At 46.3% G+C, this 19,863-nt stretch overlaps 1 protein-coding gene across 2 annotated transcripts in view; it reads right to left on the reverse strand.

The window, feature by feature from the left end:
* LOC107212173 (collagen alpha-1(XXVII) chain-like) overlaps window positions 1–19,863 on the reverse strand; it is a 138,796-nt gene that overhangs the window by 95,085 nt on the left and 23,848 nt on the right. For both annotated transcript variants that reach the window (XM_015645143.3, XM_015645146.3), the window contains exons 4-8: window positions 19,634–19,687; window positions 11,845–11,898; window positions 6,852–6,905; window positions 4,908–4,961; window positions 58–102 (exon numbers count right to left, since the gene is read on the reverse strand). In XM_015645143.3, coding sequence (XP_015500629.1) covers window positions 58–102; window positions 4,908–4,961; window positions 6,852–6,905; window positions 11,845–11,898; window positions 19,634–19,687 — 261 coding nt within the window. The remainder of the gene's footprint in view (window positions 1–57; window positions 103–4,907; window positions 4,962–6,851; window positions 6,906–11,844; window positions 11,899–19,633; window positions 19,688–19,863) is intronic.

Raw genomic sequence — 19,863 nt, forward strand, 5'->3', positions numbered from 1 at the left:
CAGCCAGAAAATCCATCCCTCCTTAAAGCTCCCCTGTTGGGACGTGGGAAAACTCACCTGGTCTCCAGGGTGACCCAGTGGTCCAGGGTAGCCTTTATATCCCTGTCAAAATAGGATGGAAGAGATGAATACTAAGAAACAAAAATACAGTAAAATAATCTGAGTTTGGTTTTTATTTCTCTTTGCAGGTAGAAATAAAGTTCTGGGGAGAAGGAGGATTTTAGACAGCATTACACAACCACGACAACTTTTATCAAGCTGCTTTGTGTTTGCACCACCCAAACAGCTGATGTGCCCTGCTGTGGTCTGGGGTGGTACATACTCCAGAAGGAATTGCTCCATGAACACATTTGGAGTGATCTCCACACTCAGATCTATTTGTGATCTACACCTTGAGCAGGGCTGCCCTTAATCCTCAGGAAACCACAGACCCACAGAATGAAATATTGGCTTTGGACTACAGCAACATGAGCCACTTGTGTTTCAGAGCTCTTACTTTTGCTTTAGAGTTTGAAATGCCACAGGAAACACCAAAACAAGCATTTACTGTCACAGGAAACTTCAATTTTTCTCCCTTGAACTTGTCTAGCTTCCAGCTTTTCTAATCTAATTATTACAAGATCCAGAGTCTTTCATTATGAAGCTACTAAAAATTGTAAGCGAGCTGCCTCTCAACCTGCCCTCGCTGCTGAATTAATTAGAATGAGTTCCTTAATCCACCTTGCTTACTGGCAAGGGTTTCAGGCTTCAAATCATTCTCACAGGTCTTTCATAATCCTGCTTCAGTTTGTCAGTATTCTGCATTTTTGGGGGATGTAGACACTGAAGCAGGACAAGGGCAGCCTGTTTGACTGCAGAATGGGCACTGTGTGTCTTTTAAGGGAGTTTGCTTTCTCCTGGATTTACCTAGAGTTCCCTTCAAACAGAGTGAATTCTGTATGTGATGGACACATCAGATTTTTTCCCTCTTTATTATCTTGGTTCAGCTGTTTAAAACAAACTTCCATCAAGAGAAGCAGATCAGGAGATTAAGCACAGTTTAAACAGATGACTGTTTAGATGGGCTGTCAGCAAGATTAAAAAAAAAAACAACAAAAAAAAGCAGAAAATTTAACTTGAAACAAATGGGAGAGAAAAAAAAATGAACATGGAACAATCCTTGCACAAATACTAGAGAAATAACAAATTGCTTTCAAGAGTAGGTTACAACTACTTGTAGCTCAGTCCCTGCTACTCACCCTTGTCCTGGCCAGGGCTGCAGCTCATCTCACCTGTGTGTGAGCCCCTCAGGGAATGTCCCTGCTCTGGAACTCATCACCAGTCACAGGGTGACTGAGCCCTTGGCCTTTGGCTCCACTCACCACATGAACCCAGGACTGTTTCTGCTCCCAGGTCCACACCTCTGATTAACAGCTTTTTTATTCTTCCCACGGGTTACTCCAGACCTGCAGCCTGAGCCTTTGCTGGCAGGGTGTGCAACGCTCTCAGCCGTCCTGGCCACTACCTGCTCCCCTTTGCATTCCTCCAGCCTTGTTATTTCAGACAGTCTGGCCTGGAAGGATGTTGATTCCCTTCTCCCAGTTCTGTCCTGCTTGGCTTTGCTGATATTCCATGGCTCTGGACAGAGCTGCACCTTCTGACCAGGCTGACCTGAAAGATCTGTGTTTGCACCGCCTCGAGAGTCCTTTTTCCAAATGCTGTGAGAGCATTTCAGTCAGAGGCTCCTCACTGGAGCAGGACCAGCACAGAGCATTCCCTGCCCCTCTCCAGGAATCTGCCCCATCAAATCCTCTCCTGCTCATCCTCTCCCTGGCTCCCTGACAGAGGCTCAGCAGAAAGGAGGGAGGATGCTCCACCCTGGTTGGGTGTCTGGCCTGAAGGTGAGAGCTGCCAACAGAAACATCCCTGGGTTCAGCATCCCCAGTCATTCCCTGGAATTTAGATTTCCATGGGGTTTTCTCCTGGGACCTCTGCCCAGTTCTTCCAGTCTGGAGCAGGAGCTATCTTGTCTCTAGGCAACTGGAGCACCAAGCTTAGAAATATCTGCCTTTTCCACTGATAAGAAATATGTGCCTGGCTTGGCTGCTCTGACCCATTCTGCTCCAGCTGGGTTTCTGCAGGATGGGTGTTTTGAGCCTGCAGTGGCCACCCAAAGTAGGTGATGGCATGATGGTCCCTTGAGATGCTCAAAGCACATCCTGAACTAAATTCTGCACCAGTTCTGTAGTGGTAAGTGAATGGCACTTAGGTTAAATATGAAGACATTCTGCTACTGTTCTGTTACATTAAATATCCTCCTCACTACATATTCTGGGCTCAGGAGAGTTTCAAACGTATTTCTTCACAATATACCCCAGTTATTTCTGCCTGAGGTGAATTACAATAAGGGAAAACGAAAAAAGCTTCTGTATGTTAAAGCTGGCTGCAGTGTGAAAGTATTTACCTGCTAAAATCCTCTTCAAATAGCACTAAAATGACAGGGCAGAGGGTATGAAAACAACTGCATTTGCTCTTTTATCTGAACACTTCCTGATGATTACAGGGCACTCCACACAAAGGGCTGTGATTTAGAAAGGAAATTGCACTCCAGTGAAGAATTTACTCATCTGTGATGATATTTGTAATCTACTCTCTCCTAGCTGAAGGGATCATCCTGCACTTTGGTAGGCAATGTGAAGAATAAAGGGGCCAGGGAATGAGACCTGCATTCAGGATGTTTTGAAGCAGTGACCACTTCCCAGCTCTGTCTTTGCTCTCTGACTTTAATGAAGCTTTGTCTCTCTCACTGCTGTTTTCTCCTCTGGAGCAATGATGCTGCTCTGCTGAGATCTATCTCCAAGGCAGCTGTGGTCTGCAGCCCCAAACCAAAAGCCAAAGCCCACAGATACCTCACAGGCACCAGAGGGAACATCCTGCCACCCTTCCTGGTCTGCAAAAGCACCATTTGCTCTGAGGAGGATGAGAAATACACCTGCTGCTTCTAAGGAAGTTTCATGTACTCGTAGGTGTGTGGAGCTACAATGACTTCAGGGGTGCTGTGAGTCTGTCCAGTCCTGCAAGCCCAATCCAAGTCTGTCAGCATTCCCAAGGCAGGCACTGAGGAGTGAGCCACACTATCCAAAACCACATGCTGCTGCTTGTGGCTCCAGCTCACGCTGCTGAGATGTGGTTTCATTTAGTGGGAAAAGCATTTTGCTTCTCCTGGTGAAATATTTTGCCCATTTGAAGGTTTCTACATGGTGTTCTCTGATCAAAGCCCTGAGAGCCCTCTTTGCAGCGCCTCCATGGAGTGAGAGGAGGGATGTCCATTTCCAAGGCGCTGCTGTTTTCTGGTAGCCAAGCACCAGTGTATTTTCACTGGGAGAATGCCAGCAGGGAACCCAGATTAAAAAAAAAAGAATTTTTTTTCCCAAACATTTCTCCAACAGCTGTAAATTTTTCTTAATGCAAGATGCTAATAAAAGCCAGGTTACACCAAACCCGCTGCCAGACTAGTGCTACTGGGAGGTGTTTTTAAGCTGCACCAAAGGAAAAATTTCAACATCCAACTTGCTCATTACTTGAAGAAACAGAAGCATACCCCTGCCTTTACCCTGTCCTGTGGGAGCTAAGATCAGATGTGAAGGCCATGTGCTGGACTTGGGAATGTTTGTTCAATCTCCTATTCCTTCTCTGCTTTTTCCACTATGAGTGCTTGCACTCCTGACATTGCATTTTGCTGATCGTAACCACAAGGTTTTGTTTTATGAGCTGTTATACCAGGAAAATGGTATTCTTTGCACCCTATTAGTTAGAACTTGTTTGTGACAGCAAAAGATCTGTAATTAATCACTCAATTGCTCCTACTCCACACGGCACCCCAAGCGTGACCAGCCTTGGAGGAGAAAAATAAACTCAGCCCTCCTCTTGGCAATTTGGTTCTAGTATAAATTGTACAACAACTAATCATGGAGAGGGAGGGTTCCTTCCAGCCTCCTCCACACCTTCTTTCTCTCCTTGGAGTCTTAAAACATAGCCAAGGAGGTGTTTGTGTGCAGCTAATTGACCTGAGGAGCAGTGTATGGTCAATGGCCCATTGACTGATGAAGTGATGGAAACAAGATGCCAATTTTAACTGTTCCATTTAGCTGTGGCAATATTGGCTTGCTCAGAAGGGGAGTCATGGCCACTGAGCCCCACTCAAACAGCTCCCTGCAACAAGCTCTGCTTCCAAGGAAAGAAACAAACCTACCAATCATGGAACTGGAGACTGAGCTGAAATGTCCTTGATCTATGGAAGATCTGAGCTCCAGGTGTGGATGGTTGAGGTGCTGTGTGGATAGAGACACACACCCTGCTGCCTCAGGAAAACAGGGATGGATCTGCTGTTCTATCCTTACATACCCTTTTCTAGGCATAAATTGTGTTGTTTGTGATGTTAATGGTGTTGAAGCACAAATATGGAAGCAAATAAAGGAAAACCTGAGCAGTGCTGACAAGCAAAATAAAGAGGGAAGGCACACAGGTATCTTTTTGAAATGTGCTTTACCAGGATAGACAGTTGTGGTTTCCTTGGAATGCTAGCACTGTTCTGAATCCATCCTTTGAGTACTGCTGTTGTTTGGAGATCCCTTTAAATAATTCACTGGCTGTACCAGGCCTAAATTGGGCTTGCTGAGTGTCAGGGTGCAGAGAGATACAGAATACAAAGAAGGAACAGAATTCTGTACCCAGAATTTCATTTTGTACCCTTACATAGTTTTTAGGCAGTTGTTTCAGCCTATCTCCCTGGGTTTTACACCTGCTAAACAGGCATAAGGCTCCTTGGGTGCATACTGGGACTTTAATTAAATCTTTCAGGCAGAGTTAAAGAAGAAAATTTTAAAATAAAATTACTGATCTAATTCACTAAAAAAGAACACTCTTACCTTTCTACCAGGTGGTCCAGGGAACCCAGTTAAACCAGGTAAGCCCACATCTCCCTGTAGGAAGGAAGCAAGTCCAATTAGTTTTCAGCAACATTTTCCCTGTGCCTACTGCAGTTACCGCAATTATTTTGCTGACACCAGCCCCCAGCTATTGATATTTCTGGTTGTAATCACAACTCCTCAAAACCTGACTGGATAAGAAGAGTAGATTTAAACAACATCTCTATTAACTGGCTCATATAAATAATAACCCCAGTTAATTAATGGCAGCTGCTGCTGGAGTCCAGCTTTTCGCAAGCAGAATGAATGCGCTTTTTTTCCCCTCAATGATCTCATTCAGTCACATGCTTCATTCGCCTTTCAATAGGCATTGAAATCGCCAAGGCAAGGAAATTTTAGACTTTAAATGCAATAAGAACAACAGGTACCTCCTGCCAAATCCTGTGATTTGCTCTCACACTCTGCTACTGGCCTGGCTCAGCCCATGGCTCCTGTTCGGATGGTGCTGGTGCTGCAATTATTTAACCTGCCCGTCTGACAGGGATTGAACCTTTGCAGGCTGCTGGTGGGAGGGTTTGTTCAGTGGTCTGTACTTCTGAAAAGGGATTGCATCACATCCCAGCTGGCAAACCCAAACCATCTCAGAACGGATGAGCGCATTGCTGTGAGACCTCTCCAACACCCAACCTGCCTGTGTGAGCCCACTTGGCCTCCTCTGATCTGGATCAAAAAACCCTGGAGCGCCTTCTTACTGAAATTCAACAAATTTCCAGTATCTAGCTTGAAAATTAGGCATCACTCCAAGCTCCTGCTGGAAACTCCTTATTCTGACTGCTATCAGGAATAAAGCCTTGTTAACACAAGCTAAAGGTGATCTGGATCTCTCCCTTTTTTACACCAACATTGTTTTCCAGAAAAGCGTTCCAGACCCTGAATGTGAACGATTTCCACTTGATGTCACTCCAATATGGCGTACCAGAAATTTCAAAAGACATATCATGGTGTTAAGTTAAAGCCTTATTTCAGGCCAAGCCTTCTGAATGTTTTCTAGCATCGCCTTCACGGAGGCATCTGGTGTCAAATGAAGGGCCCAAGCTCCTTATGGCTGGTGCTTTCTATGAGCTGTGCATTTATAGCAAGGTTTATGGAGAGAGGAAGAGAACCAGGCTTCTGCCCTGGCCACGAGTTTCCAAGGATTGTGCAGGCATCACTGAAAGAGCTAACTGGGGTGGATGATGTGGAGCCCTGATTGCCCTACTGCTCATTTCTAGAATTCTGTGAGGGCTTGTTGCCTCGGTAAAAATCACCCAGGGGTGAAACAGCAAAAATGGGACTTGTAACTTATTGAAAGGAATTAGCAGAACTCTGATCCTAAAAACTGCTAGACCCAGAAAGCAACTTTCCTTCCCAGCTGGGTGCTTCGTGTTGGTTTGAGCAGCCCTTGGTGGAAGCCCCTCAGTGAGATCCATAACTTAGAAGTCTCCACCAAGAAATTCTACCCTGATGGGGCTGCAGCAGGAGGCAAACCCCTGTTCCTCAGCTCCTCAGCAAGCACATCCTTTCCTTGGCCTCCAAGGTTTTTATTCCTTACACTGGGATTGCCTCTTGCTGCAGCTGCATGCCCAGAGTGTGGCTGTACCTCAGATGTGCCACTTGAAACACTTGGCTGAAGCAGCCACGTGCCTGTGGCAGCAGGGACTTCAGCTGGGCTGCAGATTGTGGATAAACTGGAGAAACACTCAGACAACACCACCATGGCATGTGGCACCCCAGTGCACTATGATCACTGTCAGCTCCCTCTCTTCAGTCCTGAATCCAAGATCTAAGCCTTATTTCTCAGTCCTAAGCCTACTTGGGCAGCTGGGATGCTTGTGGCTGCAGTACAGACCCCTGTGTGTGTGCACACTTCTAAAAGCCCACCATGGCCTCGGGGTGACATCTCACCTTCTGCCCATTGCGAGCTTTTCCCGGTGACAGCCCAGGATCACCTTTCTGACCCTGAAATGAAAAACTTGCATTAGTGACATAATCCAAGGGCCCAGCCCACAGATGTGGTTCTGCTTTCACCAAGCCTCCAAATTAGAAAAACATTTTGTTTTATCCCAGTCTTCCCTGACATCCCAAATGTATTAAAGTGGCCTGGAATAGCTGTTTTGCTGGGGGTGGATTTGGTGAGTGATTGCTGCTGCTAAAGAGTTGAGTTTTAAATAGTAGTTGACAGTATTCAATTGGCTAAAGAAAGGATGACTGGAAGAAAGCAATGTCAGGACTTTTGATACTTATTAGACCAGACAGCTGCGATTCCTTCCTTGTCTACAACTACCATCACAAAAATAATTACCAAGCCTATTACTGGGGCTGAACCATCCTTCTTGACAATTCACTAGATGCTGCTGCTTTTTTAACTGTGAGGAACAGATGAGACCACAGAGAAAGTTGTACTAATTAGACACCCCCAACAGGCAGAGCAATTGTGAGGCTCCCAGGCTGGCAGAGAGCGGCACACTTGACCTTAAGTGGCAGTATTCCTTATTTTCCTCCTTAACAACCGTGATGAGGGAAATTACTGTTTGAGGCTGTGATCTTCTGACAAACACAGGCTGGAATCTCAGCAGCATTTGATCATCTAATTCCAGCAGATTCCTTTGGAAATCCCACTTCAGATTCTCAAGAGGTGGAAAGGCAATGTGAGGACCTAACGGGGAGAGATGCAAGTAGAAAAATCTAGAGGAGACTGAAGTGTGCCAGCTTCTTTGGGTAGGGGAGAGATAAAGCTTAGCACACATCTCTTCTGGCACAGCCAAGATGGGTATCCCAGGACCAGTCACTATTTAACACCCCATGAATCATAAACAAGCCACAACCTCTGCGTGCCACATCAGCATGGGACAGCTGGGAACTTTAATTAATGTCTTGGAGGGAAGGGGAGACCCAGAAAAGAGCAATACTGGTTATGAACTGGCATTTCTCATGAGTAGCACAGAGCTCTGGTCACAGCCAGCTGAGCTGCTTTTCTACACAGCACATTCCACGTGTGTTTCCCACCTTTCACTGGGTGTAATCCCCCATTCTCCTCCTCCTCCAGCATCCACCACAAGCTGTGAGACTCAGGAGTGAGACTGCTTGGCTCTGGACTGTAGGGAGCACTGCTGATCCAAGGCAGATGTATCTGCACAAATTCTGAATGAAGGCTGCCGGCTTTCCAAACAGTAAATGAAGTCATGCAGATAATCTTGCTTTGCATGCAGCTGTTATCAGGGCAATTCTCCCACTCCTTGAGCCTCAGAGCAGTCAGTGGGTGCTGCCACTGCTGGGAACAGATTAGAGCAGCCCTGGGTGTTCATTTCTACTCTGCAAAATTAATTTGCTGCAGCAGGTAAACACCCACCACTTTCCCTGATTCTTCCCATGTGCTCCATGCAATGACTTTGAGACGTGGAAAAGAACTTGTGTTTTCTCCTGGGAAGCTGCAGATCACATTAGCCAAGTCTCTGCTTTGCACTGGTTCTGTGTTCAGCACTGCTGAGACATCACACAGGTGGAGAACTCAGCCACAAGCAGGATCAGATGTCCCCAAGATCAAGCAATGGGACCAGCTGGATGTGAGGGCTGAAATTTTGGATTAATTGCTTTAGTCTTCTTACATAGCAACAGGGGAATTAACCTAAGTCTGGTCCATAACCAAGCACCTTTCTCACAGGCTTCTCTCTTTCCCATCCTAACTTACTGAGAACACTTCTTCCTCTTGTAAAGGAAGAAATTATTTTCTTCTGGGATTTTTCCCTACCTGGGAGAAGTCTGGAGCTGTGCAATTTAAACATCTCAGTTTTGCAACCCCACTAATACTATTTTAAACATCAGTGAGAAAAACTGATGAGCTAGCTTGGAGAGAAAAATCATTCACTAAAATGAAAATTCAGTATTTTTCAAGTGCTTTAAGAAGAGATTTATCCAGAGCATCAAATCATTCTAATACCTGATGCCAAAAGCCTCCAGGTGAGAGATGCAAACCCAACTCTTGCAATGGCTTTTGAAAACACACCTTGTCTGACCATCTTCCCCATCCCAAATGCTTTTAGGGCATTCTGAGAGCTACATCCAGTGGTTAGCAAAAACCCCCTGAAGCTTTCAGGTGACAGACCCAGTCAGGACCCCAGCCCAGCCTGTGGCTACAGCTGCTGCAGAGGTTATCTGCAATAATCAGTCTCTGCCAAACAGATGCAATTTTACAGCTGCCAAGGACAACAGGCAGAATGCAGAAAGCATCAAGAATCCCCCTTTAAGAAATTTCACATCATGAATTGCTGAGCTAAGCACCACAGGCCAAATCCCCAGGTGGCACAAGCAGGTGTAATGCCACTGGAGTCAGTGGAACCATGCCCAAGCAGATCAGCAGGATTTTGGCTCAAGAGCTACAAACAGCTCTGTGCAAAAGATCAGCTCCCTAAGTCCAGGGAATTACAAGTGCTCAGCTCCAGTGGTGAGAATAAAGTGGGCTCTGCACAGGGTTGACTGTGAAATGCAGAAACACAGCTAAAACACTACAGCCAGGCAGGAGAGACAGAGAAACACCCAGAGCCTGCAGTGCCACAGCACAGCCCTTGCACAGAGCTGCCCAACCTTACAAGGGCTCTGCTTCAGCTGATAAAAATTGCACTCAGCTGATAAAAATTATGCTCCTGGGTCCCCTCTTAAATGACAATGACTTGGTGTTAGTCATGGTTTCCAGGCTGTATCTATCTGGGAAACTTCAATTTCCTTTCTTAGATTGCTTGTTTTTTTCCTGTGGCATTAACTGCTATCTAAGGCAGACCAAGCCCAGCAGCCACTTGATGGCTCTCAGAAAGAGAAGCTCCACTTGGAGCTGCTTTGCCCTGTTGTGGAGGTTGAGCTTTCACAAATCCTTAATTTCTGCCATGTGCTGGGTCTGTTAAGAAGATTCCCACCTCTGAAAGTGTCCAAGGCCAGGTTGGATGGAGCTCTGAGTGACCTGGGCTGTCCCTGCTCATGGCAGGGGGCTGGAGTGAGATGAGATTTCAGGCTCCAACCCAAACCATTCTTTGGTGATCTTATGATGAAGGCATCGTTCCCAGGTGAAGTTTTACAGGCAGTTAAAACACAAGGGGGTGAAAACCACTTTTTGGGCAAAGTCCATTTTCTGGGACTGCTGTAGCACCAGAGAATTGAAGGGAAGGAGGGGAGACAAAACTCTGGTATCTGATCCACACCTTCCAAAGAGCATTTCTGAGGCAGAGACCATGTCACCATGGCTCACCAGGCTCTCCCTGCTAGAGGTGAACCTTCCCCGTGGCCTGGGCTGAGCTCCAGCTCTCACATCCCATTGCAAACCTAATATTTCTTTTGACAAAGCACTGTGAACAGACCAATGCTGCAAATGGTGGCTGGACAAAATTAAAATATATCACAGAGCCTGATGACACCAGATTTCTGCTGCAGACTTAGAGCTCTCCATCCACTGAGACTTCCTGCTGCCAGACTGTGCACTGAGATGGAGGAAAAATGCTTATAGTAAGACTTAATTTCTATGAGGTGAGCAACTGAATGTAGCTTTATAGCCAAATGATGATTTCTAACAAGTCATTAGACTGAAAGTGTTTAAAAAAGATCCTGTAGCATAGAATCATAGCTTGACTCTACAGCTTGGACCAGGCTGGATTTGCAGGCCTGGAAGTTAGATAAAAGAAGTTTGATTTGACTTATAAAACTCAACAAGTGTGATCTGGAAGTCATTGATGGAGAATAAATGCAGAGCACTAAGATGTAGAACTTTTACAGGCTCACTTTTCAGGCTGTATGTGGAATTTAAACCAGCTGCTGTTCACCAGCATGTCTCCAGTGCCTAATTTTTAATCACATAGAGGCAGCATGCCAAGTTTCCAGAATCTTTTTCCCAGAGCATCAATAGTGCTCATAACATCTCTGCCTACTGATGAGATCATGAAAAGACAGAACTATTGCTCTATATTTCTCTGTTTGGCTGAGCGTCCCTGGTACTGAAAATCTCTGCTAAGTATCGCCTCTCCAAACTCTGTTGTTCTTTAGTCCAACACAGATGTTATAAAATATAAACCTATTCCTTTGTAAACAATCATACCAAAGCAATCCAAACCAGTTTTCCAGGAACTGCAGTCTTTGGGTAACACAAAGCCTTACACACGGAATGAGCTGGGGATTAAAACACCTTTTGGAAGTGTTTTGCTGCACGTTGGGTTAGGACCCCTCCAGAGCCACATCTGGGCTCAATCCCAGGCAAAGGGAGAGGGTCCAGCTGCAGGGGGTGACTCCCACCTCGCTGTGCCCCAGGAGGGAATGAGTGTGCAGGAGAAAAGGACAAAACACAGGACCCCTGGCACTGCAGGAGGTGTGTGAACCCTCCGGGGAGAGGTGAGGGCATCTAGGAGGAAGCCATGAGATCAGTTTGGGAGGACTGATGGAGCTCAGAGTGCCAAGAAACTCTGGAGAGGGAAAGACAGAGGAAGGAGTTTCAGGAGCAGGAAAGCAGAGGAAGATGCTGGGTGCTGCCAGGCACTCCTGCCACTACCCAGACACAAAGGGAGAGGAGCAAGCTGCAAAATCCGGAGGAGAAAAATGAGAAAGCAAAGAAATTCAGAGCAGGTGGAGCTCTGGAGGAAGCACTCCACTGCCCTTAGCATAGCAGTTTGTGCCCTGGCAAATGAGGATCCTCATTTGGCAGTCTGAAATTCAGGAGAAGCAAGGATGGAGGCACAGAGCAGGGTCTGGCACAGGAAAAGGCCTCAGCTGTGCTGCTGGAGAGCCCCTGTGAGAGCAGGAGGCAGGGAGAGATGGCTTCAGCTACTGTCTTTTTGTCCAGAGCAGGAGGAAGGGAATCTGTCCTTCCCCCAGGATGTCCTGTGGGATGGGGAGGTGAAAGCTCCTCGCACCAGCTCATACTTACTTTCAGTCCTGGGGGGCCAGGTGAGCCAGGGTTTCCATGGGGACCTGGAGGACCCTAAAACACACAACAAACACAAAACAGAGTCAGAAGGAGATGGGGGGAATCTGCATGAATCCTGGAGCAGCCAAAAGGCTCTGGCTGGGCTGTGCCAGACTTTGGCTCCAGAGCCCTGGGGTGCCCTGGCAGGGGATGGTGGCACCAGGACCCTCCTGGCACCCACGGAGGGAAACTCAGCTGTGGGTTCCCACCAGCCCCTGCAGAAGGGGATGTGTGTCTGTCACCACAGGACATGTCATGACACTGAGATAATTTGGGTAAACCAAACATTCCACAGGTCAGGGGAGTCCAAGCTCCAGCAGAAGGGGATGGAAGGAGGCAGAGGGGAGCGGAAGTGTGCGGGGGTGTTAACTACTTTTTTTTTTTTTTTGCTCAGGATTGAAGAGAACAGAAGTAATTACTAAAGGAAAATTGTTCAGTTCTTTGGGGTCAAGTCATTTTCCCTACAAGCCAACCGGATTTTTGCCTTTAGAGGTTGGAAAGAAAAAGGATAATCAGACAGCAAAACAGTAGGAATAGCAGTAAGTTCCTGTAAACCCTTTAAATCCATATTTCACATAGTTAAATCTTTTTTTTTCCTTAGTTCTCACAAGCCAGTGACACTGTCAGAATATCTACCTCAAATCACATACACCAGTATCTCATTTTACATCATATTTTAAAAGCACCCTGCATATTTTCCGAAGACTATTTAAGGAGTTATCTGGAATAAGCAGCTAAGAATAGTTTATGCCTGGATTATACACAGCCCAGAAGATCTGCTAACCTTTCAGGCAGAGTAAAAACAATTCTAAGTCCTCTTGAACACGTTCCTGGGAGATGAAACAACCTGAAAATTCAACTCAAGAATTCTGCCAAGAACGTGTGAGAGCTCTACACCACCATGAGGAGGTCTTTATGTATCCTCAGGTTAGGGGAGTACAGGCAAGGGGATAAAAAACCACTCAGCAAGCTGTAGGATTTCCAATGAGCATTTTTGGGGCCAAAATCTTCAGGGTCTGATTTCTGAGGAGAATCACTGCAGTTCAACATGCCACTGCCAACCAAGTTCAGTGTCCTTGCTGTCTTCCTAGAGAATATCAGTGCACTGATCTCTATTCAGTTTTATTTTTACTGCATTTTAATAGAAAATAATGCCTTTTTTTAATTGCATCTTGTGGTTCAGACAGTTGCTGAATGCTTAGTGATATTTTGCAACATGCTGCTCTTCTGCAAGAGGCTGCTTAATTAAAATATTGAGACTGAACTTTTCAAATGGCAGATTTTACCTAAATTAACATCCCATTCTTAAACTCATTCCAAATTTTCAGCTTGAACCCAAATACATTTATTGCCCCATTCTTAATTTCCTTCAAAATTTTCACCTGATATTCTCCTGTTTGGCCTGATTGTGAATTTCCAGTGAAACTGAAAGAGCTTTAATTAAAATTAAGGTGCTTGAGTATCAGCTTCTCACTTGAAAACCCATACAGTAGGGTTTTCATGCCAGAACACCTGGACACTGAGGAATCTTAAATAAATTCATCTTCCCAGCAAAACCTGTCCACTTTTTTGGGTGAAACACTGAAACAGAGACTGAATGTGCTGCTTAAGGTAATTCAATAAATCTGTGGTGGCAAAAATGCTTCAGCCCCAGTCTTTCAAGTCTCAGATATGTAGGAAAATGAATAGTAAGTGACACAAATCAGACCAGCAAAGTCTCTATAAAAGATGAGTTCCTAAAAAGCTTTTACACATAAGCAATAATCGAGGTAGCTCTGAACAGGGTTCATAAATCCAGCCTGCTGCTGTATTTGAGGAGGGAATTCAGCTGTAATTCAACTTTGGAGTGAGGCAGCTTGGCCCAAAGCCCACAGCAGTGCAGTCATTTGAAGTTTGTGCTCCACCACAGCCCAGGGCAGGCTCACAGCAGTGTCAGGCTGGAGGGAGCAGCTCGGTGTGGGGTGACTCCCAGATGAAAGTGATGGTTTCCAGGAGGAAACCTGGAACGTGGGAAGCTCAGCTGCCAATCCAGAGCTCTGGATAAGAGACTAATCACACACCCAGCAAAATCTGGTGCAGGTTCTTCCAGAGTAAACCCAAGCAACAAAATCTTAAAAAGCCTTAACCAGACGGAGGGGAGAAGGGAGGAAGAATCCAGTCACAGTTTCTAGTGATTAAAAGTGTGATTATGAAAACAGAGACTCTTGAGATAAAACAGAGTCTTCACCACCGAGTTCAATGAGTCTGACAGAGTGAATCCAGTGTAATCCAGGCAAAGGAAGGTCAGAGACTCATCCTGTCCCTGAAGACCAATGTGGTCTTATCCTGGTGATGAAATGATAGTGGGAAGTCCAGTCTGGCATGAAGGAAACTGCTGTGACCAGTTCTGGGGCTTGTGTTAGACATCTGAAACTGCTCTGGCAACTGTGGAGAGAAAAGGGTGTAGTCTGCCAGCAGTCCAAAAAATTGTAAAAAATAATTGATCCTGATGTGTTCCAACATGGTGAGTCCTGAATCTGGGATTCCACCCACATTCTTGGCAGAGGAGGACGATGCTGTGTGGTACAGTTAGATGGGCTGAGTAACAAAAAGCACAGGATAGCAGCTGCCTCAGGAGCTGTCAGCAACAGCTAATTGCTATATTGGATTAATTCAATTTACCACTCCCACCTAGAAATTTGGATTCTCCCAAATATATTTATCATCAATACATCGGTTTTGCTCCTCTTATCTACACCCAGGGTAGGACAACGCTGAGACCACTAAATGAAAAAATCCCAGTGCATGTGTCACTATTTGCTCTGGTGCTCATTTCCCCACCTTTTGGCTTCCTATATCTGCTGGAACAATCCAATCTAGCAGCAGGCAGACTTGCATCTCTGAAACCTTCCAAGCCTTGTACCAGAAACCCCATGGAAAATTTTACCATGGGACAGCAGCAGCCCGAGGCTGCCCCGTGGCACGGAGACAGAACAATCCCTGAATGTGTTCTCCAAGTGAGGAGGGGTTTCCCCTCTCCCTGGAATGCCTTCTGCATGAACGATGCTACTTGAGAATGACACTGAGCCACCCAGTTCAGCTTGGGGATGCCTGGAGATGGGACCCTGCTCACAGAAGCGCTTTTATGCCTGGTGGTTCACAGCCCACAAAAATTAACAAAAGTATAACTGTGCATTTTCCCCCCACAACCCTCCAGCATTCACAGAGAAGGGGAAAAAAATCCTCCCAGCTCCTGCTAAATGCTACAGAGCTCCAGTCAGAGGAATGACCGCTCATTTGAAACTCATTATGTCTTGGGGTTTCACTGAGTAAAGCAACTTTTTCTGCTTCTGACCTACAGATCCCACTGTGACCTCTGGCTTGCTGAAAAAGAGCTAAATATTTGAAGTGAAGCCAAACAAACTGTTTCTTTAAACACTTTTCAGAAATTGGAAAATCTTCCTAATGGAATGAGGATACTGAGGAATCTCCACAGCTGACTGAGCTGCTTGTTTCAGGAGGGAAGCCCTGCATTTTGAAGGAAAGGGAGATTTTTTCCAACCACAGACCAAATGTAACAGGGACATGTTACACTGGGACCTCCCAGTCTTTCAAGCTGCTGTGGTTCACAGGAGGATGGCAAGTGCATCCTGAAGCATCAGGGAGTGCACATGTGCATTCCCTCCACCCATCCATTTGGATTTCCCCCCTGGTGTCTCAGAGTTTAAATAAACCAAGAGCAATTCCAGCATGTCAGGCTTGTTATTGCTGATCCTGCCTCTGACATGTTCTGTGGATGAAACACTTCTTGTAGCTGTGTCTGCTCACCTGCCAGAGGAGTGACTTCCAGTGGGACCTGGCTTCCTCAATTATTTCAGTGGTTTGGAAAATTTGACTGTTGTTCTTTTCTTGCTGTCCTGAGGGCTGAGCAAACAACCAAGGCCAGGTTGTTCAGGGCTTGGAGCAGCCTGGTCTAGTGGAAGGTTCCCTGGCCATGGTGTCAGTTTGGAACAAGATGAGTTTTAAGGTCCCTTTCAACCCAAAATCATCCCATGAACTGGACTCCTGTCTGGCATGTACCTGAGACTTGCTGTTTCCTTCATGCAGAGGCAAAACAGGTGACTGGATTTGCACAGCCTCATCTGGAAGGCAGAGTTTAAGACCAAGTGTCACTCCTCACAGCACTTTTTAGCAGCCCTGCACAAGCTGTGGGTACTTTGCTGGTAAAACTACACCAGGGGAATGAGCCACAATTGGTGGTGGCTGCAGATGTGCTGTCCAAAGCCCCTCATGCAGACAGCAGAGGGTGAAGCTCACAGAGCCTGGGCTGAGGCAGGAACAAGCTACAGTGGTGAAGGAATTATTGCTCCAGTGAGAGCCCTTTGTTGACAGCTCCTTGTAGAGCTTGTTGGCACATCCCTGAGAGCAAATCCCAGCCTCTGCCTCCCTGGGAGACCCTGATGCTTGAAGAAATGCAAAGGTCAGAAAGAAAAGCTCAACACACACGGCTTGCACAGAACTGGGGGTGTCACCCTGTGCACCCCCAGTGCCACCACTCACGTTTTGCACCAGGGAAAATCCATCCCGTGACCTGCCTGCCATTTCACATCATATAAAGCTGGGGAGATCCTTCCTTGCTCCCTTAGATCTTACACAGACACTTGTTCAGGCAAACAGCACATTTATGCAAGAACAAACTGTGTGGACAAACCTCTTCTTATGTCTCAAATTCTTTAATGCAGACATGAAAGCTGAAAACCATCCTAACGATATGGACAGAGCACCTTCCATCTACAGCAATATCTCTAGAGATTGGAGAGCTCCTGAGATAGTGTTATTAGCCATTCCTATTGCAATTTTAAACTCATTTCTCTTGCAGTCCCTCAGGAAATAATGAGAAGAAGAAACACCCAGTTTTCACTCATTATGAAAATGAAAATTTGCTTTCATAGCTGCAGAGAGCAGAGCACAGGAACAGCCTGAATCTGTCTCAATTGGCCCCTGCTGCTGGAGTGATAGGGTGTACAATAAATTCCTTGCTCCTGGAATGGGGACTGGCTTTTAAAAATGGAGAAACTGTAATTTTCAACAAGACTTCCACACTATCCACACTGCTACCTTGCCTTGAATTGCCTCTGATTGCTCTTGAATGTTGAGATATGTCCTAATCAGAGCCTCTCCCATGCTGTTACAGAGTCTGGGATGTGTTTTTGCAAAGCAGGTGGCATTGCCTACATGGAAGAGCCACCCTCAGACTACACAGGCAGGTCTGGTGATACTCATCTGCTGAAAACCAGATCCCTGGGAACAGCCAGATTTTCTTACAAACTCTCACCCTCCACAGTCTCACTCTCAAGGCAAAGGCTGATCAGAGATTTTATTTTCATCCTGACCAATATGGGAGGAACAAAGGGAGGAGACAATATGGGGTGGAAATTCTGCACTACACATCAACATGAGGCAACTTCACAGCTACAGAAAGGCACAACTCAAATGCTGCTACTGGATTTTCAAATGTGCCAGGCAACTGTTATAAGCATTAATAACATAGAAATTACACAAGTTACAACAAGGGCAATTAATTTCATGCATAAATTGCACTGGTGACAAAAAGACCCTTCCTTTCCTCTGCATCCAGCACTGCAAAGTTGCCTGCAATGCTCACCTCTCCTCTGGAGCTCCAAACTTGGGCTGTAGCCTGATGGGACACCTCATGGCTTATCCATGGGCTGGTGCAAGAACTCTGCAGCTGCTTTTTAGGAGGATCAGGTTAGGAGAGGTAGAACATGACCCCTGAAATCTTGCACATTTATTTTTAAGTTTTTGAAGCACAACAAAGGCAAAAGATGCAAGAATTCCCCTAAGCCTGTCTTAGTTCCTGGCAGCTCCACTTTCCAATGAAATCCCTAAACCCCAAAGAGACACAAGAAAAAATTACCAGAAGAAACACATCCCAAAGTCAAAACAATTTAGGCACAGAGAAGTCCTGTCTCCAGTGCTCCAGGCCAGACATTCATAGAGTGACCCTTCTGCCCCCTCCCAAAATTAGCACAGCCTCTTTGCAGAGGTCTGAGCCAAGCCAGGCTCAGCTGTGCTGAGCACTTCCTAACTGGGAACTCTTTCCTGCACCAATTCTCAGCACCTCTGGCAGGGACTGAGCTCAGAAACCCTCTGTTGCTTATTGTCTTTCAGAGGAGCATCTTAAATTTAGGATGGAGCATCCACAGCTGGGGAATAACAGACAATTGTGACACAGCTTCCATGATGCTATTTCCTTCAGAAGAAACTCAGGTGAAATGGGGATGTAGAGCTGAAATTTGGCCACTCATACAGCAGGCAGGGGATGCAGCTGGGGACTCCAGACCTGGAGTTTAGTTTGCAAACCACAGGATTGCCAGAAGTAACACCAAACACCCCTCAAAAGCAATGAGCTGGGGTAGGAACCAGTTTCCAGCTTTAATGGAGATGCCAAGAAATGGCAGCTCCGGGCAATCTACTGATGTGGGAGCTGCTTGGGCACTTGTGACAGAAGATATCAGGGCTGATCCTTCACTAAAAACTTCTCTAAAATGGAAGAGTTTGTCCCATCCATAAACTGGCGCTGCCTAACCCCTCTCACTGACAGCCGAAATCAGCTTTCAGGGCTGTTCACAAGGCTCCAGGGGTGCTGCAGACCTGCATTTTCCTGTTGGAGAAAGGAGCTGAGTTTATTTTTGCTGGTTACTGTGAGATCTCACAGGAGTGTAACAAGTGTCCTGGGGGAATGCCGAGCCTCCCAGCTCTCAGCCTCTTGCTTGTTCTTTAAAGACATTACACGGGGGTTGAGTTTTAGCCAAGTATGTGTGAGGAAATCTCCCTCTGCTGCCAGGCCAGGATGCTGCCTGGATCACAGATCCAAATATTCCCTTCTTCCAGCCTCAGAGGCTCACACCTTTGGATTCCCAGCCCACACCAGTGCAGGGCTGAGGGAAGGGGCTCCATGGCTGTATCCTGTGGGACAGCACTGGAAAAGAGCAGTGTGCTCCCAGGAAAAGAGCAGTGTGCTGCCAGGAGAACAGTGCCAGCACTTCGCTGTATCCAGGTCAGGCACACTGCCCAGCCCTGGGAGAGCTAGGCCAGCGCAGAAGGCTTTTCTCACAGCTAGCTGCAGCACTCAGCTCCAGATGTTTCCTCAGCACAGCACTCAGTGTTCAAAGATCTGCATCAGAATTTCATTTGGGGAGGAAGAAGTTCTGCGAGAGCCATTGCAAATTCCTGAGCAGATAAGGCATTCTGCTTCAGAGCTTGATAAGGAGTCAGAGAGCAGGTCTCAGTCTGGGGAACAAAAAACCTCATCTCTGTGTGTATTGTGTCCTTGGTCCTGGACCATGGTCACACTGATTAAGGACCTTGAACTAAACAATTTGTCAAGCTGGGGAGAGTGAAGGGGAGTACAAGAAGCAGCCAAACCTAATATTCAGCAGTGGGTTTGCAAAAAGGAACAGATACTGGAAACAAAACGAGACAGACAGATCTCATTCTTCTGACAGCCATTTGGAAACATCCATCCCCAGCCCTTGCCAATGACAAACCTTAGCTCAGGGAGGCTGCAAATCACCAGTGTGGCCTCCTGAAAACCTCCAATGGTATGAGAGAGAAGGAGACCAGATCTCAACAGAGAGGGGCCTGAAGAAACCATTACTCAGCCACAGGAACTACAACAGCCCTTGGCACCACAGGACAGGCAAATTCAAATTCAAATACAAATGGATGGAAGTTTTTAAGCACTTACTCGAGAACCTCTCTTGCCAGGGGGTCCTGGTAAGCCTGGCAGACCTGGTGGGCCCTAGAAAAACAAAAACAGGTGTTAGTGATGGTTCTGTAACAGGATAGTGCTCATCAGTGCTTCACAGAGACCCATAACACAATCATTCAGAGAAGACATGGGGAGAAGGGCCAATCACAGCACCACAGCCAAAATCTGCCTTCAACTTATGCTATTACTAAAAAGGGATAAAAAGC

This window comes from Parus major, chromosome 17 (assembly GCF_001522545.3).
Source record: "Parus major isolate Abel chromosome 17, Parus_major1.1, whole genome shotgun sequence".
Lineage (NCBI taxonomy): Eukaryota > Metazoa > Chordata > Aves > Passeriformes > Paridae > Parus > Parus major.